The sequence below is a fragment of the Podarcis bocagei genome (genome assembly GCF_964188305.1).
Source record: "Podarcis bocagei genome assembly, chromosome: 12".
Taxonomy (NCBI): domain Eukaryota; kingdom Metazoa; phylum Chordata; class Lepidosauria; order Squamata; family Lacertidae; genus Podarcis; species Podarcis bocagei.
The window spans coordinates 48721998-48748303 of NC_138137.1; the positions used below are offsets into that span (position 1 = coordinate 48721998).

The following is a 26306-nucleotide window of genomic DNA, read 5'->3' on the forward strand; positions in this document are numbered from 1 at the left end:
TCGCCGCCGCCGCCCCGCCTCTCGCCGCCCGACTCGCCCGCCTCCCTCCAGGCAACATCTCGCGGCACACCAGGCAACATCTCGCGGCACACTAGTGTGCCGCGGAACAGTGGTTGGGAAACACTGCTCTACCCAACCTTTTTTCTAATCTTGACCTTTGAGCTTTAAGCTTCTAATTATCTCCTGAATGATTCTTGTCCTAAATACTTCCTTGAGGATGCAAATGATCCTATAACAAGGCCAACTTCTCTCTTCTTGCTCAGTCTGGTTTGACTAGCAGGTATAGTGATGTCTGCTTAACCATATGCTTTGCAAATAAATGGTTCAGTAAGGTAAAGATAAAGGGACCCCTGACCATTAGGTCCAGTCGTGACCGACTCTGGGGTTGCGGCGCTCATCTCGCTTTACTGGCTGAGGGAGCCAGCCATGTGGCCAGCATGACTAAGCCGCTTCTGGTGAACCAGAGCAGCACACAGAAACGCCATTTACCTTCCCGCCGGAGCGGTACCTATTGATCTACTTGCACTTTGACGTGCTTTTGAACTGCTAGGTTGGCAGGAGCAGGGACCAAGCAACGGGAGCTCACCCCATCACGGGGATTCAAACCGCCGACCATCTGATCGGCAAGCCCTAGGCTCTGTGGTTTAACCCACATTTAAAAAGGACCAAAGAAGCAATATTTGAAAAGGCATAGGACAACCACTGTGAGAACAGTGATATGGAAACAGATGGTTATGGACCAATGGCCTGATTTTGAACTAAACAGCTTCTTAAGTTCACTCCCAGGACCAAATTATTCAGAAATATAGACTAAAAGGTGAGTAAGCTTTAGCTTAGTGAAGAAAAAAATAGAAATACAGAAAATAATGCAAACTAATGTAGCATTTGGCTTTTAGTTAATCCTAAAGTCCAGCCATCTTAATCTGCCAATGGAAATTCAACCATGGTATATACATTTAACCATCATTTTTAAATTCTAAAATTTAGCTTTAAGACAATATTCCTGTGGAATACAAATGAACTGTAGGACAAATATAGTGTGTCTTCCTCCTACTTGGACCTTTAAGATTAAATGAATAATTACACACTGAAGAAAAAAATGAGTTTCCATTTATAATCTAATGTGTTATTAACATTAATTAAATTTGTACACTGCCCCTTCACCTGTAGATCTCAGGGTGGTTCACAGAATAACAGCAAAAGGTATTTAATGAATAATAGAATTTATGCTTTGTAAAGAATAAATAAAATTGTAGTGTTAGAATGTATCATCACTTTACTTTACTATCCTTCCCCTAGCTACTTAATCTCCTTCATTATGAGTCTAGAAATTTCTAAAGAAACACGGAAAATCCCAGATGCCCAAAAGATCAGCAGAGGTACCACATAAATTGCCTCCAGTCTAGTCTTGCTATTAAGTCACTCACTTCAAGCAAGTAACACGTATTTTCAGTAATTTATTATCTCCTGCTCTTCAAATAAGGCTTACTTAGGGCAGCTTACACAAGGCTGAACAAAATCAACAATTTAATATGTGAACTTTGGGTATTTTATTAACCCACTCCTGACAAAAAGCCGGGCCAGATATGAAATACTGGACCCAGCACTAGTTTTACAAAATCCAAGGTAGCCATATATTTGTATATATCATCTCTACACAACCTCCAAAGTTTCATTTGAATCAAGTAACCAACCAAGGGACTGTTTGCTTGAGATTTACTGTCCTTTAAAAGTTACACTGCTACTCTTTTTATTTTATTTTCGAAATGCTTTTATCTAAAATTTGTCAAGCAAGTATTATTAGTTATGCTTTAACAGATATACAAAGCATTCATCTACTTAACTTTTAAATCTTAAGATTCCAACTTTCAAAAGTTTCCCTCCCCCGAAAGCAATTTAACAGCTGCCAGTTAAAGACTACAGTATTCTTTCTACATCTTCTAGACTGCAATGCCAACCATATTCAACAGGAGTCGCATCCAAGTAAACATGCAAAGCACCATTAGCCTATTCCTGCTAATAGTTTTCAAATGGCAGTTTCTGACCTCAGCTCAGTTTGTTCACTGAGCAATTTCGAAACAAACCAAGGATTCTATTTATTTATTTATTTTTTAATAGTGATAACATTTGCACAGAGCCGTTAAAAAACAATCTACAAAAAACCAGGAAGGCTTCTTGTAATTGCAAAGCATTGTGTAAAACCAAGAAGAATTTTAAAAAGAGACAAAACAGGCAATTGCCACAGAAAACAAATCGCTAACAGCAATACCATTCCAAAGAACAAGCCATGTTAGCCTACTACACAGCAAAAATGCAAACGGAAAAATAAAATTAAAAGCGTTACGCTGCCTTCACTTATCGCACGATAAGCTTTCGTGGACCGCAGATGAAATAGGCTGCATGTAGCCAATGAAAATCTTATCGCCCCCTCTTTGCATGTACAACAAATATGATCTACTTTGAATTTTTAAGCGTTTGTTTCGGACGGGAAAAATAAACGTTTTTAGAAGTTGGGCCTCCACTAAAGCTTGAAGCCCTCGAACGACTGAAATCGCTCCGAAACCCAGACAAGACTCGCCACGCGTTCCTATGGGGCGCCCCCACTCCACGAGACCCTTTTTTGCGCTTTGTTTTGATTCGTTTCACGGAAGGCGCTACAGGGGGGGGGCACCCACTCCCACACACACACCCCATGGAGTTTCACGGGGGTGGCAACCCCAGGACGGAGGGGGGGGGGTTAGAAACAGATCGGTGGGGGTGGGGCTGGAGAAGAGGTAGACCAGACAAAGGAAGGAGAAAGAGGCGCCTAGGCCATTGCGACCTTTGAGGGCGAAGGAGGCACAAATGCCCAGAAAATCTAGTCTGTATGGGGGGGGGGGGTCGTGGGGGAGGGGGGGAATCGGAAGCCAAGGCGAAGCCCAGCAGGAGCCGAGAGATAACCATCCTTCTCCCTCCCCCACCCCCTGCAGCGGGCCTCAGCCAATCAGGAGAGAGCGCGAGGCGGAGGAGGGTATGAGGGGAGGGGGAGGCCGCGCGCCCCTGGCGCCAACGCCGCTGTGGAGATACCAACCAACCCCCCCCCCCGCCGCCCCTCAGAACAACCCCCTTCCTCCTCCCCCCCCCAATACCCGCCACCTTCCTCCCCTCTCGGCTCCCCGCGCCCTCAGCGCTTCCCTCACCTCCGAGCTCTTCTTCTCCTTCAAGGCCGGCGACTGCAGCGCTCAGCTCCCGTCTCGTCCCTTCCCGCTTTCTGATAAAGCAGCGGCAACCGTGACGGTGGAGACGATGCCTCTCCTCCTCTCAGGGCCGCAAACAGGAAGTGCGTCACACGCTGAAAGCGTCGGAAGAGCCGTTGGTGGGGTTTTTTGTGTGTTTTGTTTCCTCCTCCCTCCTCAGACCAGCGCGCTTCCCTAGATGTAGGAAATGGAAGAGTGATACCTTATAGCTGAAGATCCAAGGTTTCGAAAGGTTCTCGATTTCCTCCTCACCATTCATTCATCCTAACTCAGCCCGACCGGCGGAAATAATTTTGATATAATGTCTGATTGGGGAGCAGCGTACCCCACCCCCAAATAAAGGCAAGCAGGGATTTACCAGTGTTCTAATCTCTCATTTAATTTCATATTTAATGTAAAAATGTGCTTTTACACATTTAAAAAGCTCCCCGCCCCGGCTTATGACATTTTATTATTTTCAGAGAGAGAGGTGTATGTGTGTATGTATACCCGCCCTGGGGCCTTTAGGGCGGAAGGAAGGTAATGACAACAACAGCAACAACAACAACAACAACAACAACAATAATAATAATAATTTATACCCCTCCAGATGTACTCATCTGGCGGGGGTAACAAAATAATTATAGAATCATAGAATTGTAGATTAGGATGGTACCCCGAGGGTCATCTAGTTCAACTTCTTGCAATCCAGGAATCTCAACTTAATCATAGACATGGAATAAATGATGATATTAAATAATAATGATGATAGTTATAATACCTGCCTGCAAAAGGTTCGAAGTATCGCTGGACGGTTGTCGTAAGCCACTCTGCCCAACCTTTTTAAAAAATTAAATAAATAATAATCATAAATAATAAATAAATCTCTTTGCTGCCGTCTTTCCGGGTGAATACGTTGTGGCTCAGTCACAGTTATGGTCGAATCTTGGAATTTCCACATTCATTTCTATTAACGCAGCTCTTGACTTACCGTAACGTGGACCCGGAAATTCCCGATCTGTGCGATTCGGTCACCTCTCTATTTCCTTTTCTCTGTGACCGTAAACCTGGAGAGAAAGGGAAGGAAGAGAACGCGAGAGGAGGAAGTCTCAGCTCTCACTTCCGCCGGGGTTTATTACTTTCCGGAAGTTTCTAGAATAACTCCTTCTGCTTTTTGGCGTCTCCACCTCCCCCCCCCCCCGTTCTACTGCCGCAGGTGGGAGGGGGGGATATTTCGGGCGCGAGCGGGCGCTCCCTGGCGGCTGTGAGGATGCGCTGCGCTATTAAGAGGACAGGAGTGGGGAGCGGGAGCAACGTCTCTAGCCTTTCTCAACCTTGGGACCCCCATATGCTGTTGGACTACCTCTCTCATCATCCCTGACTACTGGTCCGGATAGCTGGGGTGGGATGATGGGAGTTGTGGTCCAACATCATCTGGGGACCAAAGCTTTTGAAAAACCCTGGTCTGGGCAAAGCCCAGATAGCATTTAGGGCAGGCATCCCCAAACGTGGCCCTCCAGATGTTTTTGGGACTAAAACTCCCATCATCCCTAGCTAACAGGACCAGTGGTCACGGATGATGGGAATTGTGGTCCTGATTTAAGGTGAGGCCAGTGGACACCTTTCTTCCCTGCTGCCCCAATATTTCTGGTCGTCATTTTAAAGGAGCAGCTGTCGCTCTCTTACTATTCATAGGCTTCTGGCTGACCAGCCGTCCCATCTGTGTGGCGGACTGAAGCAGCCATCTTGGGCAGTGGAATCCAAGGGGCAGTGCCCATCTGCACTGCTGGAGCAGCAGTGGCTTCCAGGGAGAGTTCACGAGAGCTGCACAAGATCTTGCGGGGGCTCTTGCAAGATGTTGCTGGAAACTGCCACCTCCACCACCACCTCTCCTTACTTATCTGGCACCTCCATGCCTGTCTCTCCCACCCATTGGCAGAGAAGTGGCTATAGTCGCAGCTTCTGGGTTGCAGTGGGATCTCATGGATCTCTTGCAAGATCTGGCTGGAAGCCAAAGGCACGTGCAGGGCTTCAGCAAGGGACTGGCACAGGCCCTGTGGCCAACTGATTGGGTAGAGAGGTGGTTAATAGTCACAGATAATCTGCTATTCCCTCACTTAGGAGTAAACAGATGACCATGTGATAGTTTGCGTTGTGTTGCTGAGTAAGATGCCCATCAGCTTTTTACTTAGCAAATGACAACCTTCAAGCTGAAGAGAGTGGGCAGAAGGTGCGTGGGTGGAGAAACTTTTGTTCTTGGACTTGGCTTTAATTTGCTACGAGCATTAATTCGATGGTTTTGTACCCACCCTTCGCCAGCAGGTCCCAGGGTGAGTTACAGCAATTTTAAAATCGTTTTGAAGCTATTTAGTCAAATAACAGGGTGCATGGATTTTATATTTGTGTAAGCTATATTTCAGCATCTTAAAAAGTAGAGACATCACCTTGCCAACAAATGTCCGCATAGTAAAAGCTATGGTTTTCCCAGTAGTGATGTATGGAAGTGAGAGCTGGACCATAAAGAAGGCTGATCGTCAAAGAATTGATGCTTTTGAATTATGGTGCTGGAGGAGACTCTTGAGAGTCCCATGGACTGCAAGAAGACCAAACCTATCCATTCTTAAGGAAATCAGCCCTGAGTACTCACCGGAAGGACAGATCCTGAAGCTGAGACTCCAATACTTTGGCCACCTCATGAAAAGAGAAGACTCCCTGGAAAAGACCCTGATGTTGGGAAGGATGGAGGGCACAAGGAGAAGGGGACGACAGAGGATGAGATGGCTGGATAGTGTTCTCGAAGCTACCAGCATGAGTTTGATCAAACTGCGGGAGGCAGTGGAAGACAGAAGTGCCTGGCGTGCTCTGGTCCATGGGGTCACGAAGAGTCGGACACGACTAAACAACAACAAGCTATCTTTAATGCAAAAGGTCAGATGACAATAAGAAAAAGAGGAAGGGCCATAGGTCAGTGGTACAGCTGCTTTGCATACAGAAGGTCTCTCTGGCACCTCCAGTTAGGGCTGGGAATGTCCCATGTGAAAGCTTGGAGAGCTGCTGCCAGTTAGGTGTAAACAGTACTGAACTAGATGGACCAGCGATTTGACTTAGTATAAAGCAGCTTCTTGTGTAAATAGAAACACTTCAGACTTGGGAAGAGACTCAGTTGCTGGAGTCAGCCATGGACAACTTACCTGTCACTCTGGAGGAATCTTTTGGCTTGAAGGAGTTTGATTTTTCTGACACTCATGCAAATGATGGCAAGGCCTCAAACTTCTCCAAGTGGGGGTGCAAAAAGGTGCGTATAACCATTACAGACAGACCAACCCTTTAGTAACGTGTATTTAGAGTATGTGTAGAATTGGCTCAGTGAGTCAGGTAACAGGCTCTGAACCACCACAGCCTTATAATAATCCGTTCCAGAAGTCTGTTCGACTTCCAAAACATTCAACTTCCAAGGCGCAGCTTCCAACTGGCTGTAGGAGCTTTCTGCAGCCAATTGGAAGCCCCAGAAGCCCCACCGAACGTTCTGCTTCCAAAAGAACGTTCGCAAACCGGAACACTCACTTCCAGGTTTGTGGCGTTCAGGAGCCAAAACGGTTGACTGCTAAGGCTTGAGTGCAAGGCTTGTGGTGACGTGGATGCCACCCTCCAAAGTTTCTCTCTGAACAAAACTAAACTCTGCCCCTTATTCCAGGGCTCATCCATTTCTAGGGTCATATTTTACATACACAATTCTGTGGCTCAGTGGACATCTCAGTAACATGGCCCATGGATTAAGGTAAGGATTGCAAGGGATACAAAGATGGAACTGAGGCCCTAGGAAATGTACAGTAGCTATATGACAAGTGGGGCTGCATTCACCTACCAATTCAACATGGGCATTTCTGTACAGATTCTGACAATTGGTTGGTATCTTGCTAGTCAGTTGCATAATAAATATGACTGCCAGCTCCCAGGCAGAATGATGTTGCAATACATTTTTTTTTTCCAAGGCTGGAAAGAACTGACTGTATTCCTTTCAGGCTCTGCTGCTCCCTGCTTTTTTTCATTGTGCTAATTGTCATTAAGATTTTAGCTCTTGGAATTTTACACCACCTATGCTGTAGGTCCTGCTGACAGGAACATACTGGACAAAGTCACATATGTGCTAATATACTTCCTCCCAATCCAAAAGCACTAAGAGCAGCACTTTATAGCACATGGCAGACCGCCTGCAAAAACATTTTGTTTAAAAATGGTTGCAATGTGGCATGGAAGAGAAAGGGGCGGAGAATAGCTCATTTGATTTTGGCCAGTGTCAGCCTCATTCTTGTTTTGGCTTCCTTGATAACATTTTAGAAACTCTGCCCTATGCTTGCACAACAAGAGTAAATTGTAACTTACCAGACATTAAAATAATGTGGCCTAAAACTAACAAAACCCTGGAAATACTAGGACTCAATACAAAAAGAGTTTAATTTACATTTTACAACTTACAAACATGACAGCTTTTAATCCAACAAATTAATTCAGTTGAAAAAATAATTTCAAAATATTTAATACTTTGGATTATAGAATAAATAATGGTGTGTGGTTTTTTTAAAGGAAATGTCCAGGCTTTGCTTTTTAGAGAAGGCAGCAGTCCTGTTAAAGGTTTCTATAGTCCTTCTGTGTTAAGCTCCATAATCTACATAAAAATAAAAATAAAAAGAACACAGGCAGCCAGCTATCAGGAACAGAATAGGCAGGGCATTGTAAATGTTACCATAAATAAAGCAGCTTAGAACAAAACCAAAAAGAAAACAATTGTTTTATTTCTGTACATTGTGACTACAAATAGTATTTTTAACACTTCATTTCTTATCCAAATCATGAAATTATACATTTTTTTTGTACTAACACTAGTAAACATCTTAAAATCACTCAAGAGCTCTTCTGCACATTTAAAATATATTGCTGTTTACTGCTAATTAAATATGAAATTGAGAAGCTTCCCCAGCAGTAAAATAGCTTTCGGTCTAGGAGGCCGGAAGTGGAAGGGCCCCCCAATGTAAAAGTTCTCAGGCCTTTTCCAACTGACAATAAAGGACACACTTGATTCTGCCCGTTAATGATTTAAGGTTCTAATTATATTATTAAAAAAATAATTTAGTGAGAATTGCACGTGAAGACAAATGTTGACCCAGTGCCATAGCCATTTCTGAACCACATGAAACAAATGTTTGCCTTGTCAGTCAAACATAGTCCAGTGATACACTCCTTTCCCCGTGTCCAAGCAGCTAACTGCTAACTGAGCAAATGGATTCGTAGTTGTTTAATCATGGCAAATAACGAAGGAAAGCCCAGTTTCTACACCAACCACAATTATTCCTGACAGAGAAAGCTAAAGAGGGTATGTGAACACCCACCCACAGGCTTTCAGATATAAAAGATTAAAAGCCTGGAGCTTCCGGTTCAAATATATTTTAATAGTTGTTAGAAGTATTTCTTTTTCCAAAGTCACAGCTATCGTATGTATTATATATGCCAAAGAAGTCTGTCGCATTAAAAAGTCTACAGGCACACAGGAGAAAATGGAACAGAAGAAGGAAAGAACATGTCCAGTTAATCAAGACACAGGTTAAGGTAGTGACTGAAGAACAGGCATGCCCATTCAGATAACTGAAGGTATTGAAAAAACACGCACGCACACAAGTGAAATAAACGCTCTCTTTCAATGCCTACCACGGTAATAAAAATGCATCCCCCCCCCCAGTTGCAACAAACTGCAGTTGCAGAAAGGTTTGTAAACAATTTCTGCCGCTTGAAGAGAAAAAAATGGAACTTTTAGCCTCTCAGTTCCGAGCCACTTGCAAAATGCCTGCTTCCCTCTCCAAAGTCATCACCCTGTTTATTCCTCGTGGGCTGCTTTGTATGTTGCTTTATTGCCAGCTTATGGAATTATTCTGTATTTGAACAGCGCAAAGCCAAAGCTTCATCTTTGGTTATTTTCAAAATGATGTTACTGTGCCCCCAAATATGCTCTTTCTTGGAAAGCCTACCAAACTGCACACAGCGTCATTATTTTGAAATCAGAGTAAGATACCGTTGATACAGTTAAATGCTTAATGAATGACAGAGAAATAACATCTTGCACTGAAACTGAAACCTACTTGAGAGTATTTGACAGGAAAGATGAGTTGCAGAAACCTAGGTGGGATTCTCTTAATCTGCTTGGTGTGGGTGGTGCGTATGGAAGTAGGCACTGATTAGTTCCTCAACAGAGCATTAGAGTAGCTCAGCTCAGCTTAACTCAAATCCAGCAGCGCATTCAATGGCATAAAGCAGCTTACTTCGCATAAGGTTCTCATCATAAAACTCTGGAAGCTTCAATAAATTCATGCAGGTACTGGCAGTGGGTAGTCGCTCTAAATCAGAGCCTCCGTTGTGTATGCAAAAAGCAGGGTACAATTCCTGGGGCAGGAGAAAAGATGTAACGATGAAACAAGGATTAGAGCAAACATCCAATCAAGGAGAAAAAAACAATCCAAATAAAAGTTTCCTTGTGGCCTTAAAGAAGCCCCCTAAACATGTATTAAGAGATACACTATTAGCTTCTGAAGTCACAATAACCTATTGTGGAATTTTATATGAAATGGACAACTACAAGGTACTTTGCCCACATCAGTTCATTTTTATAATTTTACTATTCAACAGTGTTGTAGAATGACAGTTGCCAGCTTGAGATTTTGGCCAGGATCCACAGAAAGGGTGAAGAAGCAGAATTTCTTTAAAAGCAGCCAATGCTGGTTTTGAAACCGAGAGGAGTTTCAAAAGCAGCTTCTGATACAGCATGGAAGTCCTCTGTTCAAAATAAAACTGGATTAGCATTGAGATTCTTGTGTAAGCTTAACACAGCAATGTGATTATTGGCCCTTAGATAAAAAATAAACACACAACTGTTGTTCCACAAAACACATATTCTATCGTTAAAAACCTAACTCTGATTCACTGAAAAGCTAATTTGCATGTGTTTATCAGGAATCAAGATGTCTTATGAAGCTGAGCAATCTGTAATGTGCACTTGGTGTTTATCTACACATACATTTAAATAATCCTCAAACCATTTGTTTCTTACAGCAATAGAACACTTAAGAGAAAAAGTATGTGGTGTTACACCATTGTGAGCATGGCGGGTCGGGTGGGAGATTGTTGCATGGAGTCCAGAGGTCAGCTCTCAGCAGAAAGTAATCATTTTCTAACATCTGAGGAATCAAATATTTTTTTCTCTCTCACACACGCAAACAAACACACAGAGAGAGTATTATCTGGTACTCCCAAAAATGTCAAACCGTATCAAAGTGCTTTGAAGGAACATTTTGGTCACAGACATGCTGCCTATTCCCGATTCATCTAGCTCAGAGCTTTTCAAACTTTTCATGTTGGTGACACACTTTTTAGACATGCATCAGTTTGTGACACAGTAATTCAGTTTTACTAACAAACCAGAGGTGAAAACAATCCTTTCCAGCACCAGGAGAAGTGCAGGGAGTTTGCAAGAGACACCTACACACTGCAACCAACACGCTAATATGTCGCAACACACAGTTTGGAAAGCTCTGATCTAGCTACTTAACAACTCTGCCTCTAACAAAATAAGAACATTCCCAAGGTGTAAAATGGTTTTACCCCTCCCCCCCCCCAAGAAAGGAAAAGAAAATAGGTTTTCCACAGTTCTTAGAAAACAAGATCTCTCCTCCCACCCCACCCCACCCCTAGGGGTGCCTAAGACATTTCCACATTATATCCAAAGCTCTCCTTTTCCCTACAAGAGTTTATTAATTTAATCAAATGCTTTGGTGAGTGAAAATAGATTGTCTGGTTTTAGAAACTGCAAAAAATAAAATAAAAATCCTAACACCCCATGTCAGAAGGTTAATGAGATTTTAAGTTAAATTATTGTTTAAATGGAGGCCTTAAAATGTATGTCATAGATAAAATGCTGTATTTTTAGTGTTCCTTTCAAAATGCTAATTGAATTTTCCTACTTTAAGCTTTAAAAATGTTAAAAATGAAGTTCTATATTGAAATGTCAAGCCAAGGGCACCATTTGTTGAATAATTAAATACTGTGGAACGGGAATCTGCAATAGTAGAGAAGAGAGAAGCATCATCAATTTATCGTGTGACCTGATTGGAACTTAACAGTTTCCAACTGCACTTTAATGATTTTTTTTTTGTCTGTAACAATCTCATTTATTAAACTTATTAAACTTTAATTAGCTTTAGCATATGTTATTGTGAGCTGAAGCTGCTGGCAGTAAAGGCTTCCATTTTTTTTTCTTTTTTAAATAGTGCAAGTCGTGACTGTGCTATTTATAAGTAAAAGTACTTCAAGACATACTGCATTCTTCTAAATGAGTCTGAACTAACTTTAGCAAAGGTGAAGGTTCCACAATGTAGCATGGACAAGATTTCAAAGCCAGGCTATTAGAAAGTTATGTTCTTAACAGTAACATTTAATTATCTTCTACTTTAATGCAGCTATGTACAATTAATTACCGAAGACATTTTGTACTAATTGCTGCCCTCAATATATATTTTTTTTCATTAAATGAATCCACTTATTTCATTGCAAATACTAATTACCACTTACAGTACGTGGTGCTCTTCATCTTCAAAAAAGCACTGCAACAGCATTTGTAATAGTCACACTGAATTATGCTACTTATCTCAGGGCTCCTATGCTGCTTGGGCGCAGCATGGTAACAGTACATTTCCCTGAGCTTGGTGGGCAAACAATAACAGCTCTTGGTATTTGACAGGAGTTATTCATCAGCCTACACAATTATCAGACAGCGGTAACAGCTGTTGGGAATCTTTGCCCATAAATGGGGGAAGCATCTTTCCTGCTCCTCATGTCAAATAATATGTACTACGTGGTAGGATTTTACTGGATAGGCACAGTCCCTGTAACGGGCGTATAAGAAATACAAAGCTGTACATCGTCATGTATATGTATGCTGATTCCCAATGGTAAGCCATACTCAAAGCAGCTCACAATATCAAGAAGTTAAGAAATAATTCCAGCCACAACAGAAAATGCAAAAATAGAGATGGGCAGCATAACCAGAGATCTGTGAAACCTTATTTCTCATGTCAAGGTCTAGAAATAGTTACTCAATGAAGAACACAAAATCCCTCAATGCCCTCTAGTCTCCTGAAAATACTTTACCATGTATCAGTGGCATGGAGGAACCCCCCAAAAATCAGGCAGAAGCACTTGATGAGCACTTAATGTTGTGTGCAAATGTTGAGTACTCCTATTTATTGTGCTTTTTTCTTAAATTGTTGAGCAATTATTTCTTAATGTGCTAAAGCATGGGAATGGCTGCAATAAATCAGATTGTGCTTCTGTTAAGCCAATTTCAGGAACACGGATACCTTAAACCCCAAGAGTGGAGGCCGTGAACAGCTTGTCACAAACTTGAGCAATTTACGTTTTTCGTCATCGGTGAAACTTTCTACAACTCTCCAAAAGATTTTGATTACTGGATGATCTGCAGAATAACCACCTACAATTTTCCAAAAGAAAAACAAATTGTATCAATGTTGAACAGCACTATTACGATATACTATTAGGAGACAGCTACAGTGCATTCTGGATACACTGATAAATCTGAATGATTGAAATGCGTCAATCAGATCTCATCTAATGCCAGCCATGCTGCAAGTTACCTCACTACTGGTTTCTTTTGTTCATACGTCTTACAGTACTCACTGCAGAAAATCAGGTGTGCAGATTATACAGCCCACATGTGCCAGGAAAAAGAAAAAACATATTCTGAACCACCTGATACATTGGTACTGAGAGCAACAGAATGGCATGCCCCATTCCATCTTAGCCTTTTCAGGGATTCAATAAATGTGCAACATCGTAAGATTCAGCACATTTCGGAAGCAGCCCAGCATTCTAAAACAGAGCTCAATCAATGCAATATTTGCACATTAAGCAGAAATGGTGAAAAACAAAGGCATGAGTGAGAAGGCACCTTGGATAGTTCCATCTCCAAGACTAAGCAAGTCTGAGCCAGGCCAATATGGGGAAAGAAGACCCAGCTGGGAGCCTCAGTGCCATGGGGAAAGGGTACAATACCAAATACAGCAAGCAGGACTTTCAATTATAGAGTTTCCGGCTGGAAAGTTATCTGCCTTCACTATCTTTTGATTAAACATATGCATATTTAAATTTATGGGGCTGGACCCAGATTAGCAGGAGGGAAACAGCACACATAGTGTGACAAGGTCTCCCACCAATGACTGCAACAGGTTTTGAAACACTAAAATCCAAGATAATATACTGAAAATGGACTACATTTGAGTATTTTCTTTCATGTCCTATGAGAGCATTAATGTAGATTTAAAAACTCATTGTAGCAGATGTTCTTAGGCATTCTGACCATCATGAATTACTGTACATTTGTATGACATTATTATATATTTGGTGTTCTCAGTCTTCTTTGTGGCACTGGGCATAATCCAAGAGCTCCCTAATATAAAACTGAGCCAATAAAGGACTTAGTTGTAACTGGTTGCTGTTGTTTTAAGTATTGCTCTTTAAAACTGTGATGTGGAAAATGATCCAACTAAAATTTAGAACCAATTTGCAACCCATGAAATGGGGAGAAGTTAAACACAGTTAATTCTTCAATTGAAAATTGTGGCTCAACCTTCCTGGCTCATGCCTTTGATTTTATCTTATTTATCATATGAATTACAATATACTTGCCTGAATAGTTTGTGAAAGTTTTAAGGTCGTCTAGACTAATAGGAACCTGTGCACCAGATATCAAAACCTAGAACAGATAGGGAAAGATAGGTGCATAGTTTAGTTTCAGGCAGGATTTTCAAAGGTTTATATTATAAATTATTTTGTCCACAGAGCTATGCAACAGTACCTGAATTTCTTGCTGATCAAACATTCTAAGCCACTCAAGATTAACAACATTGGCAAGACCCTGTCTAAATGCAAGGCAATGCTGCCTGATCTGTTTGTTTAACCTGTAGTCTGCCACAAGATGGATGTATGCGATTCGATTGGCGCTAGTGACAGGAATATCCTTTCCACCAGGCTTCAGTTCAACCACCTGTAAAACAAAAATATTCTATGAAATAAATGTCAGTCTTATGAACTGTTTTTCCTCCTAAATCCTAATATCCTTGATGACGATCTGGTGGCATATCAGCCTATATATCACCCAATATTACTGTTGATCACTCATGAATTATTTGTACATAGAAATATCAATGCAGATGGGCATTTACGGTGTGATATGAGCTGAAATTAAAAACCCAGTCCTTCCTTACTAACTAAATTTAGGCAGGAGTTCTGTTGCACCTTCTGCCACTAGATGGCATAACTATAAAGTCTATTTAAAATTATGCAGGCCATAGTTCACAGGTCTTTAAACCGGCAATATACCTTTTTAAACGCTTTTCCTTTCATTTTGACCACACCCAAACCCAAAAGAACTTCTTCCACGAATAAATAAAAAAATAGACATTCCCCTAAAGAGGCTTTATCAGCGAGATTCAGCTGCAATACAGAAGCAAACTATTTCAAGAATACACTTAACATTCTGACCACAAATATTTTAATATATAATTAGGCATGAGCAAATGCAAGGAGTTCCAGTCAGTGAAGTTTTGGCAGAGCCAGGAATGAATCAGTTCTACTCTGCCAAAATTCTGGAGAAGATTCCTGAATTCAAAATGCATCGTCCCCCACAAAAAAAGCATTGTGGGCACATTCTGGGTCCGTTGCGCATGTATGAAAGGTGGGGCTGAGGATGTCACCCAACCAGGCTAGCGAAGTGCTTTATAGGCCCCAAGATCTCGGATACAGCAAAGTCTCAGCAATGGCACCAGGTGGAGTATCCCCAAGCCATGCTAGATCTTGCCTGGTATATTCCAAGGTGCAAAGTGACAGCTCAACCCCCTTGTTGCTGAAAATCATTATGGGCTGTGTGTGAGAGAAACTGGATACAGTACTCAGAACATTCTAAACCAGGCTTCCTCAACCTCGGCCCTCCGGGTGTTTTTTTTGGCCTACAACTCCCAAGATCCACAGCTAGCAGGGCCAGTGGTCAAGGATGATGGGAATTGTAGTCTCAAAACATTTGGAGGGCCGAGGTTGAGGAAGCCTGTTCTAGACCTCCCAGTCACCAGAATCTAATGTGACACTTGGGGCCAGTCTACCCTTAAGATGGCAGAATCCCAGGTTGTGGTATCCAGGTTCCAGCAAGATATTACTGACCTCTCACAAGATGTCACCAGAAGCCATGCACTGGTAAGCGAGGCTCTATCTGGGGCATGGCCCCTTCCCGCTCTGCCTCAGGCAGCAAAACAGGGCAAGCCCCCCTGCTGACACTCAGGTCTAGATTTACCAAGTAATGCAGCCCTTTGCTCCATTATCAAACATTTCTAGTCTAGGAGGAGTCCGTGCTTGGATGCCTTTTGTGTCAGACTACCGAGCACAATAGCAACACACATTTATTTGGAATTACTGCAATTCTAGTGCCCTCCAATATACCATTCAATTCCCATTGCCAAGTTTTAATCAACACAGACTGAACACTGTCAACACTTCTGTGAAGTCAACGGCATCATCACACTTTCCAATTTGTTTTCCTTGAAGACGGAAGGGCTGTAAACTAAGAGGGAGAACATCTGAAACTCTGGTGAGGTGCTGCCAGCATATATAACCAACAGCTAGATAGACCAGTGGTCTGACTATGTAACACAAGTTCCTATGCCAGAGTCCAAGGCCTGAAGAATGAACAATGTGGTTCATCATGAACAATGTGGTTGATGGTGATAGATTTGGGATGCATTTATTAGGCATTATTAAGCAATTAAGCAATCATCAGGAATTAAAGCTAGGTTCTAAATGAAATCCACCTCCCTTTCTACCTCAATACTTATCATTACACCCAAATTTAGGATATTGTGGTTTAATCCGAGACTCTGGTACATAATGTTTTCAACTAGCAAAATGGACACAATGAGCAGGGGGTGAGGTTGATGGGCGTGGCCAATTGCAACAAGTATCTTCTGCAAGTAACAGTACAATGGCTAAACTGTACCTGATGCTCTTGTTGACTTTGTTTAACAGTGGCCTCTTACCGGACTTCTCTACCCAATATCCAGCAGACTTTCAGGGGGACAGATGGGTCACCTGTATTTAAGACCCTACTTTTAACTGGATTTACATAAAAGTCCCCTTGATCTGAATAGTATGATTAGGATTGTGTCTGAGACTGGATTTTATCCAAGTAATAATAGCTTTCCTTTACTGGTAGCTGAACTGCTTCCTTATAAAGACAGTCAATTAAGATATGAAATTGTTCTTCTTAAATTCTTTCACAAGGATATTCTCAGAAGCACCCAGCAGAAGTAATTACAATGGCAGAGATCCAACAAGATACTTTAGGTGCACCCAAGGGCTTAAGCAGGACCCCCTTGGTGCATCACACACTGCTTTTCAAATTCTCCTCTGTTTCAGTGAGGATTTGCCGCATAGCAGGGGTTCCTGTTTGAAAAGCACAATGCAAAGTTCCTCTGGAACGAATTGTCCAGTTCTTTTGTATTCGAGCTCATATACTCTTGAAAACCGGCCCTTGGAAAATGGCGACGGAGGTAGCAGCCTAGCCAAAACCTCCCATCTTCAATTAAGCTTTTAATTAGGTTTTAGCCATCTTCTGACCCTATGTTTATATTTTTAGTCGTTACTTTTTTTCCCCCCTCTACTTTTAGCCCAATGGTTTATTGTTTTATTGCTCTTGAAAACCCACTATTAGGGTTTTCTATTCGAGTCATTACCTACCATGTAGAATTGCCCTTCATAGCATCCTGAATGTCTACAAATTCAGTATTCCATACCAACATTTTAGAGTCATCAACTACAACTATTTATGAAAACAATTCAACAGGCAAGTCAAACAGGCAAACACTTTGTGACACTTGTAAAGCAGTATTCTCTGCGTATCCCAATGTCTAAGTGCTTCTGATGAAACTGAAGAACTTGAGGTTGATGCAAAGCATTTTTTAATTTAAATACAAAAATTATGTAATAATTTCCCCTATAACAACCAAAGCTTGTATCGAAAGGCATATGTGACTTGCCATAAAAGCTAGTTTGATGAGTATCAATACAAAGAGTGCCTGTATGCTTTGACTCCAAGTTACAAAGTCATTGATGAACATATGCTTTATCATTATGACATCTGAATAGAAACATTGCTGAGAACCTAAAAGCCGAAGTCCCTTACCTGTGCTTCCCCCAATTCATTATTCACCACAGTAAAATTCAGCCCAAGTTCCTCCACATCCCCTTCATAGCTCTTGAGAAAAAGTAGGTTTTTGTACATTTCGGGATCTAGTGAAGCCAAGTGATGAATGTCCACATCTGCACTTGTTCCCAACAACTTTGAAAGGAAAAAACTGGCGAATGGAAGCTCGACAAGCATATTTTCATATAAAGCCTTTAAAAAAATGTAAAGTTGAAAATTATTTTTATATACTTCAGAAGCTAAGTATTTACTATGTCCTTTCACTTCAGAAACTTAGCAAGACATCTCCTCCATCTATGGGAGTGCTATACAACTTCCCCCATCCATCTTCATATCATCCATCCCATGTAAATATTTTATTTCGATATTTTTATATTGCCCTTCACCAAAAGTGGTCATCGGGCAGTTTGTATCCGTATAAGGCAGTATGTATCAGAAAAGGCAATACAAAAAATGCATAAACAAAAACATTAAAACAAGTCTCATAAATCCATAAAGTATTTAGCAACATCAAAACTCAGAAATGACTTAATCAAGCTGTGCCATGGTAGAGTTGCAGAGAATCTCTTTCCATCATTTAACAGTTGCCAAAACGCTATATAAGAAAACCTGAATGCTTTTATTTGAAGTCAAAATGAAAAAGACCATCTCCTTACTGAATAAATGGCAGCTTATCTCCTGTGTGTATTCAGTCAATTCTACTTACATTGGAAACTCTGATTTTGTCTTTAGCCCCATTCTAGGTTAGATTACTCTAATGTGTTGTATGTTGGGCTACCTCTGAAGACAGTTCAGAAACTTCAGCTGGTGCAGAATTCAGTGGCCAGGTTACTCACCAGGGCAACAGAGTTTGAACTGTGCTGGCTGCCAATTAGTTTCTGAGCTCAATTCAAAGTGCTGGTTTTGACTTATAAACAAACAGCTCAGGACTGCAATACCTCAAGGACCACCTCTCCCCATACGAAGGTGAATTCTGCGTTATGAAAATTTTGAGGATTTGTATGGCCATGTTTACTTGGTTGGTTTACCATTGCTAGTAATGGAAAGGGGCAAAGGAACTAAGGAGTGCTTAACCTTCCCAGCCCTGAATCTAATTCCCCTCTCATCCACCCAGCCACCCCATTTTATATTTTGAGATTCCACCCAGAAAAGACATGTATCCACTTCCCCCCATTTATTTACATGAAAGGAGAAAATATCACAACATGGGAATCCATACCCCATGCCAAATTCTGCACTTGGGCAGAAGAGCTAAATGCAGTAACAAACCCCGAGCGAGAGAGGCATATGGTTAATTGTGTACAAACTTTTTAATGCATCTACATTGTATGAAATATTAGAAGGCTAGGCTATGGGTATTGCTATTGTTTTACTGTTATTTTATAAATGCAGTAAATTTAGGGGTTGTTGTTTTTTTCAGGTAGCCTTGGTGCCTGGTGTCTAACAGAAAGGTTGCACATTTTTTAAAAATCAGTGTGCTATCTACCGATAATGCATTAAAATCGAAGTTAGAAAAAGTCTTCAAAAGTAGGTATGCACCACGGCTGCTATCTAGCAGCTTCAAATTCAAGTTCTCCTACAAGTGAACCAATGTCCTTGGGTCACTCGGTCAATTCACTGCTAGAATGTTTTCTGGCCCTTAAAATATAACCGCCTTTCTTTTCCATACCTCACCAGGATTTTGGATAGGCAAACACCAACCCCACGCTCTATATGCTAAGAGTCCTTAATTCCAATGCATTTACTGGCTGTTATAGTATTAAACTGAATTATGTACCACCCTATTTATCAATGGTAGACATATACTGCTTTCACCTAGACATTCAGAACAATGCACCTATCTATCTGACCATAAAGTGATAGCTAATGACAGCTTTCAATTAAACACTGGAAGCTGCAGATTGTGCTACTCTAGGTTTGTTTGTTTCATTTGTAATTAGCTCTATATCCTATACTCTTCCACTCTAGGTCTTTAGGTTTCTGCTCTTGGATGAGCTGCCATAATTACTCTCATTAACAGCATGTATATGAGCACAGAGGGGCTCCTTCCTTCCATTTCCAAATGCAAATCTTCATAAACTTTCTGTATTCAGGGTCAAGAAAAAATTAAAGAACCACGAAGGGCAGTAAAAAGCACAAATCTCCTAATGATGCCCTATCAAAATACCTTCACACACAAACACTGTGTGACAGTTTAGCCCCAAGAATGTATGAATAACAGGATCAAAGCCAAGGAGGCATTTTTAGGAAAGGGATGAAAACTGAAACCTTTCTTTGTGTAGCTGAAAAAGTAAACTTCAAGTGTAAATCATTAATTTGCAATCTGTATGGTCACAGTTTGCTATTCTGAATTAGTAACAGACACACACACTCCACAACTTTGGTAAATATATCAAAGCTACCTGAAATCTGAAGCTGAATTTAATCACTGACTCACCAAATACTTCTGCATCCTTATATATATTTTCCCCCTCCCCACCCCCAACACAAGTCAGGTTTAGGCATTCAAAGCATTTAATATACAAGCACTAATAAATGATGGCCCTAAACACTATGATCACATCAGCTAAATGGATTATAAATTAAATTTCCATAATGTATGCAACTGAAATACAAATGTAGGCATAAATCAAGGTATTTTCTAAACACAGGTTAATTACACAGATTCAAGAACTGTCTATTTTTTATGCAAAATAATCCACTTACCATTTTTCATATGGGTCTTAATTCTTAGCCACATGTTAACACTGGCTCCTAGAAGCCTATCAATAACTCCTTGTCAAGGGAAAATAGCAATAGGTATATTGAAAGAACCTGCACGTTATTTTTCAAGTGTCTGTCTTTTATGAGTGTTTATTGCTGGAAATTGTGCCAAAATGATTTGAAATAAAAAGGATTAATTATCGTAGAAGCCTTTTAATATAAGTGAGTGCACTAGCAATGCAATTAATGCAAATTGTGGTGCTATCAGGAGAATAAATGTGAACAACATCACAGGCCATTTCTGTTTGCTGCCAAATAACTTTAGTAATTTACTACATTAAGAATCAATATAAAAATAATGCTTTTCAAATGCAGATCTATCAATCTTCAGGTAGCTCCACAGCAAACATTTATAACTTAATCTAAAAACTATATAAAACATTTTTAGGCCACCTTGATTGTGTTTAATTAAAATTATAATCAAGATGGCACAGTTTCCCATAGCCAAGTTTCTCCAAATATAAAAGACAAAAGAAACATTCATTGTATAAACAAGGTGAGATGAATAGTTAATATTCCAATTAGTGTAAAAGCTAAGTTTTTAAAATAGGCATCTGCGAAATGTATAGCAGTTCTTTGATAAGTTAGTCACAGTTAAGAAGCTCTTCTCTTTCTACATGGCAAAATATAATAAGCCACACATGCCCAGACTTCTGGGGTTTCTTGATCAAGCCAAGCTCACCTTGGTCCTTCATTATCAAATTTAAAAACTAAAAATACAACAGGCTTGAGCACTCCATGCTCCTTCTCCCATGCAGCCAGGAAGAAAAGTTTGGAAGCTTGTGGTACCAATTTTTCTTAAGCGTGCAAAATGCTGTTAAGCTAAGATGGTTGCTTCTGAACTCATTCTGACCACATGGGAGAAGAAGCGTGCACGTCTGAGGTCTGCTGAAGCTCAGTCGTGTCTTGCTAAGTTGTGATTTAATGTACATTCAAATGCATCCACTGTATCATTTAACAGACTTCTTATTTTTTCTTAAATATTCCCCTAATATGGCCTTCTTCTGCAGCCACAGCAGCCTAATGTTCAGATTTAATATACAGCAGAATATTAAGACAAACTTAGCATTGTATTATTTTTAAATTGTAAAAATACCAAAATAAAACATTCTATTTTATTTGTTTGTTAAATCATAGTTTTTTGTCCTGTCTCAAACACATTTTCCCCAATGTATTACACTGTTATATCCTTTTACTTAAACACCCATACTTATATTCAATGGTTGTGCAAGTGGAAAACTGTGCAGCCAACTTTTCTACTCACCGCCCCCCCTTCTGCCAGCAGCTCTCTCTACCCCTCAAACCCCTCTCCAGAACCACAGGCTAATGGGGGGGGGGGTGTCATATGGCACTGCAATTGGAAAACGAATCACCTGAAAGCAGATGGAGGGATCTTGACCCAATGGTGCTCCACTTAATTTCACGTGAATTCCACAACAACCACAACCACACTGCAGTCCCCATATGGCATGGCCCCACTGTTCAGGGGTGGGCGTGGGAACAGAAAAAGACAGTTGTAGAAACTGCCTTCAGCTCACACAGTCATTGTAGACAATCCTCAGTATTTATTTATTTCATTTATTGCTCCTTTCATCAAATTCACGATCCCCTGAATGATTAATTTACTCTTTTACACTGTAAGAAACTATTACAGTGGTACCTCAGATTAAGTACTTAATTCGTTCCGGAGGTCCATTCTTTACCTGAAACTGTTCTTAACCTGAAGCACCACTTTAGCTAATGGGGCCTCCCACTGCTGCCGCGCCACCTGAGCACAATTTCTGTTCTCATCCTGAAGCAAAGTTCTTAACTTGAAGCACTATTTCTGGGTTAGCGGAGTCTGTAACCTGAAGCGTATGTAATCTGAGGTACCACTGTACTCACATATTAAACAGAAAAATAGCTGTGTACTTCTATTATAAGCAGACACACAAGACAACGTTATGGGCCTCTGGTATTTCAATTACACAGATTTGCTGCTAAATATTCTACAATAATCATACTACTTGCTATTGCTACTTCCCCAGCAGCTTCTGTAGTCATTTTTACAGAGAACCAAAACTACAAACACATATGGGAGGACTTGTGCTTATCTTCCAAGCAGAAGTTTCAAAGTCATATTTCACATATCTGCACATCTGTTTCTGTGCACATAACAAGAATTACAAGACTACAATTTCCTATAATGATCCGCATTAAGGAAGCATTTTTGCCACTCTGCACAGATAGCCACAAGCCCTTAAGAGCAGGAGTGTCCCAGAATTAGTTTGTTCAAAAGAATTATCCTGTTGCAAGTTCATGAAGATGAGTTCTTAGAATAAAATTATCAGCAAGAAGCATAACTTTTCTATATGAAGCATTTGTTTAAAAAAACAAGTGGGCAGAGGTAATTATAATTAATCCATGTGGTGGGAACACGTATTGAGAGGAATCAATATCTTCAAATCAGCAGAGTACTCATTTTCAGTAAGAGTTCAAACATGACAATTTATTCCACTAAATATTCTGAACTTAATTGACTTAAATGGACCTAGGTGTTTCCAAAGGCAAAAGAAGATCAGGATGCCATTACCACATACTTTAACTGTTTATTTATTCCCTGTCTAGGAAGCCTGATTTAGGAGCTATAAAATGCAATCAGTACACAAACCAGAAGCTGGAATCATCTGCTAATGGAACTTTTAATTGAGAAGTGACCACTGACATGAGGTAATTCTTTCCATGTAGAATTGCTTGCAGAGACCTTTGTGCACTTTATCACAGTAAACAATCACTAACATATGCATTAAAGAAAATTTAAATACATTATGACCCAATAAATATCACAATCAATCAATACAATCTTTTCCCTTTCAAAGATTTAGTGTTAAAATACCACACTTTTAGTAGTCCTTTAGTGCTGGACACATATTTATAAATGCTGGTACTAAGTTTAGCCATTTGTAATGAAAAGATAATTGGTTATGTGAAAGGAACCGGTATAGGGAAGACAAGCATATTAGTTATGTTAAAACCATTTCAAAAATAAGTTAGTATTAGGGAATTTTTAAAATCTGTTGAACAATACTGAGTTCTTATACTATTGAATCATTGGCAAATTCATGCTATTTTGAAATTATTCGAATACCACATTTATTTGTGCTATTAACATATTGAATAAAAAAGGCCCAAACAGTAGAATATCAGGCAGTTTACTTAATGGCATTTAAAAAAATTATTTTAGGAGACTTAAAAAGATTACAAAAAAAGATTTCTAGTTTTTATTTGACATCTATTTGAGGCGACGATAAAGAAGGATAGAGCCAACCTAGGAGTTCTTAAAAGCATAGAGTAGGCTCAGCTATCTGATCTGCTCCTGTTCCCCTTAGGCGTGACTAGATTTCTAGCAAATCACCTGGTCCCTCATCAACTGCATGACATGAAAGTTCAACATGCTTTTCCCATGGTGGAAATGCAGTACTGGAGAAAGCCTTCCCTCTAGAATTTGTGTCTGCCATGAAGCTCTTGGAAGTTGAGTAATATTGCCACACACAAAAACGAACCATCTCTGCTCCAAAGCACTAGATTCAATTAGGCTTACTCCCAGGTAAGTGGAGTTGGGATTGCAGCCATACTTAATCATATGAGTTTCAGGCAAATGATTTTAAAAAACTGGAAGAAAAGCATGCAAGTGAAACAGTTCTGAAACAGTAACTCAACATTTTCAGACACTTGGTTCTGCTGTAGTTGCCATCACCTTAAGATATTCCCTGCAGTTTCATAATGTCTCTGTTGCCATCTGAAAGTTCAACCTTAATTTATTTTCAAAATATCAAAATGTTTTAAACTGATTTATTGAGCCAATGAATCTATTACCTTATACCGTCCATAACTAAAAGTAAGCCTCACTGAACTGAATATGACTTATTTCAAGTAGAAATGCATAGGATTGTTCTATAAATGTGGTAATCCTAAATAGTTACAGCTGCAATCCTAATCTTTCTTACCTAGGAGTAAGCCCCACTGAATTGAATAGGACTTGCTTCTTAGTAGACATGGTTAGGACTGTGATATAAAGCATCTATAGTTCAAAGATATTTGGAGGGGGTAATATTCTTTCAAAATTGCAACTACCACAATGAAGAGCTTTTAATGTGTATTATTATAAATTGCCAGGGATATAATACAATTTATTCAAGACAGAACTGGAACAAGAGAGTTAAAAAAAAATGGATATCTGCATGGGTTGAGAAAATTTGATCCATAGTAACTATGATTAAGATAATTTATTACAAAAGAATATATATAAGCCATGTTTATGGTAAAATGGGCATTTTTGTAATATTTTAGAACAAGATCAATGATAATGTCCTACCCTATGCTGCTTTCATCCTGCTGTATTCGTATTTCTTTATACTCTTTATTTTATTTAATAATAAACATTTGGGGGGATTAAAAATATTTGGGGTAAGAAGTATTCAACACTAACTAAAATATACTAGGTGATTACCACTGAATGGCTGGCTGCACAGAATATAGGTAAATCATTCAATGTTAATGTATTTGTTTTCTGATAACACTGTCATGTAAATAGAGCTCTTAGCAGCAACACTCTCTGCATTTTTTATTTATACAAATAAGAAATTTCTGTGGATTTCAGACGGCTTCCTTTCTATGGCATGCAGTTTATTTATACAAAGACTAAACAACTGCAGCATTTCAGAAATTATTTGCAAATGGATAAAAGGTAAGCATTTTTATAAAACCGAAGAATTTAATAAAGTCTTTAACTAAAACCACAATACTGGCAGGGACCAAATAGTAAAACCGTGCCTTATCTTGCTACTGAATTCATCAGCTTTCCAAACATGCCAGTTAAAGGGTGTTTCTGCACCTGGGTACAGCTAATTATTAAATAACGTAGTCATTTTGTGCCTTATGTAAACACAGAACACACACACATCAATATTTGACTGCTTTCAAAATGACAAGTAACTGGGTTCCTTCTGATTTCAAAGTATAAGAACAGCCATGCCACTCAGCTTTTCTCAACCCAAACTTTCCCCACTCCCCTTTTAATACTTTAACAATTAACCTGTTAATATCCAGGTAAAATATAGCAGCTTTTGTATTTTAGATGTTGGCAAGGCAAGTCTTCCAGATCCAATACATGTCTAGCAGTTACAAGTAGCTCCTAGATCAGCACAAACTGTTCTCTAGTGTTGTTATGTGGAGCCTTGATATGGCCAGATGGCAAAGTCCATTTCACACACCATGTTGAGACAAATGCAGAGTGTGCAGTCAAGAGTGCTCCAACTCAACAAGGCTCCCGATGACACAAGTTTGCAAAGACACACCTGTAAGGTTCGTGATTTACATGTTTTGATGTACACTTAAAATATCTTAGGTGTGCACCTAAAAACAATGTGTGAAACTGTTCTACTGCACCTTCACCCTTCTGTGCAACTGGTGTCACTGTGGGAGCTCAATGAAATGACTGTCAATACTGGAAGTCAAGGGGGAAACTAGAGAATCAGGAACAATGGTAATTAATATAATCCTGTTCTTTTGTTTAACTTATCACGGCTCAGTGCTGTTGTAGTACCTTAGGTCCCGCTCCATGTACTGGAGACAAGAAAAAAAGTTGCTGGGTTGGGTTGGGAAGGAAAAGGAATCATCTTGGTGGAAATCAAATGCATTTTCCCTGACATTGAAAAACTAAAACTTGACACCATGACCAGGCTTGAGATTCTATGAATGAAAACCTATCAAATTAGAGAGTTCATTATCATATCTATCTATCACTGTCTGCCTGAAACAGAAATTTATCTGACACTAGTGATCATTGAGACTTCATAGTCTATAATCTGCTTACGAAGTCTTGTTAATTTTGTGTGTGAAGGCAATTCAACTTGGAAAATGGTGTATCTTTTCACTTAAAACATGGAGCATTAAGAAAGTAACCTCGCAAGTAGTAAGAATGTCAAGCATGAAGAATGCAGCTGTGCGCATTTAGCTATCAATCTCGTTAAAGCAAATGT

The 26306-nt window shown here is 40.0% G+C and overlaps 2 protein-coding genes and 2 long non-coding RNA genes across 10 annotated transcripts in view; 2 read left to right on the plus strand and 2 right to left on the minus strand.

The window, feature by feature from the left end:
• The window catches only part of DNAJB6 (DnaJ heat shock protein family (Hsp40) member B6), a 67419-nt gene extending 64031 nt beyond the window's left edge, over positions 1-3388 (minus strand). The window contains exon 1 of one of the 3 annotated variants that reach the window (XM_081163901.1): positions 3180-3361. The gene's annotated coding sequence lies outside the window, so the exon portion shown is untranslated. Of the gene's footprint in view, positions 1-3179 lie in introns of all 3 variants that reach the window. The other 2 variants (XM_081163902.1, XM_081163903.1) reach the window with 2 other exon arrangements.
• Positions 1-26306, plus strand: part of LOC308569751 — a 52648-nt gene that overhangs the window by 2013 nt on the left and 24329 nt on the right. For 3 of the 4 annotated variants that reach the window (XR_014000803.1, XR_014000804.1, XR_014000805.1), the window contains exons 2-3: positions 22894-22995; positions 24926-25012. This is a non-coding gene — a long non-coding RNA (uncharacterized lncRNA). Of the gene's footprint in view, positions 1-22893; positions 22996-24925; positions 25630-26306 lie in introns of all 4 variants that reach the window. The other variant, XR_014000802.1, reaches the window with a different exon arrangement.
• Positions 7681-26306, minus strand: part of UBE3C (ubiquitin protein ligase E3C) — a 58538-nt gene continuing 39912 nt past the window's right edge. Inside the window, exons 19-24 of one of the 2 annotated variants that reach the window (XR_014000750.1) lie at positions 17503-17715; positions 14131-14319; positions 13962-14028; positions 12617-12747; positions 9347-9647; positions 7681-7881 (exon numbers count right to left, since the gene is read on the minus strand). Coding sequence is in view for 1 of the 2 variants with exons in the window: in XM_081163512.1 (XP_081019638.1) it covers positions 9477-9647; positions 12617-12747; positions 13962-14028; positions 14131-14319; positions 17503-17715 (771 nt within the window). In the remaining variant the exon portion in view is untranslated. Of the gene's footprint in view, positions 7882-7988; positions 9648-12616; positions 12748-13961; positions 14029-14130; positions 14320-17502; positions 17716-26306 lie in introns of those variants that run through there. The other variant, XM_081163512.1, reaches the window with a different exon arrangement.
• Positions 9654-11085, plus strand: LOC308569786. Its single transcript, XR_014000852.1, has 2 exons — positions 9654-10246; positions 10330-11085. It is a non-coding gene; the product is annotated as an uncharacterized lncRNA (long non-coding RNA).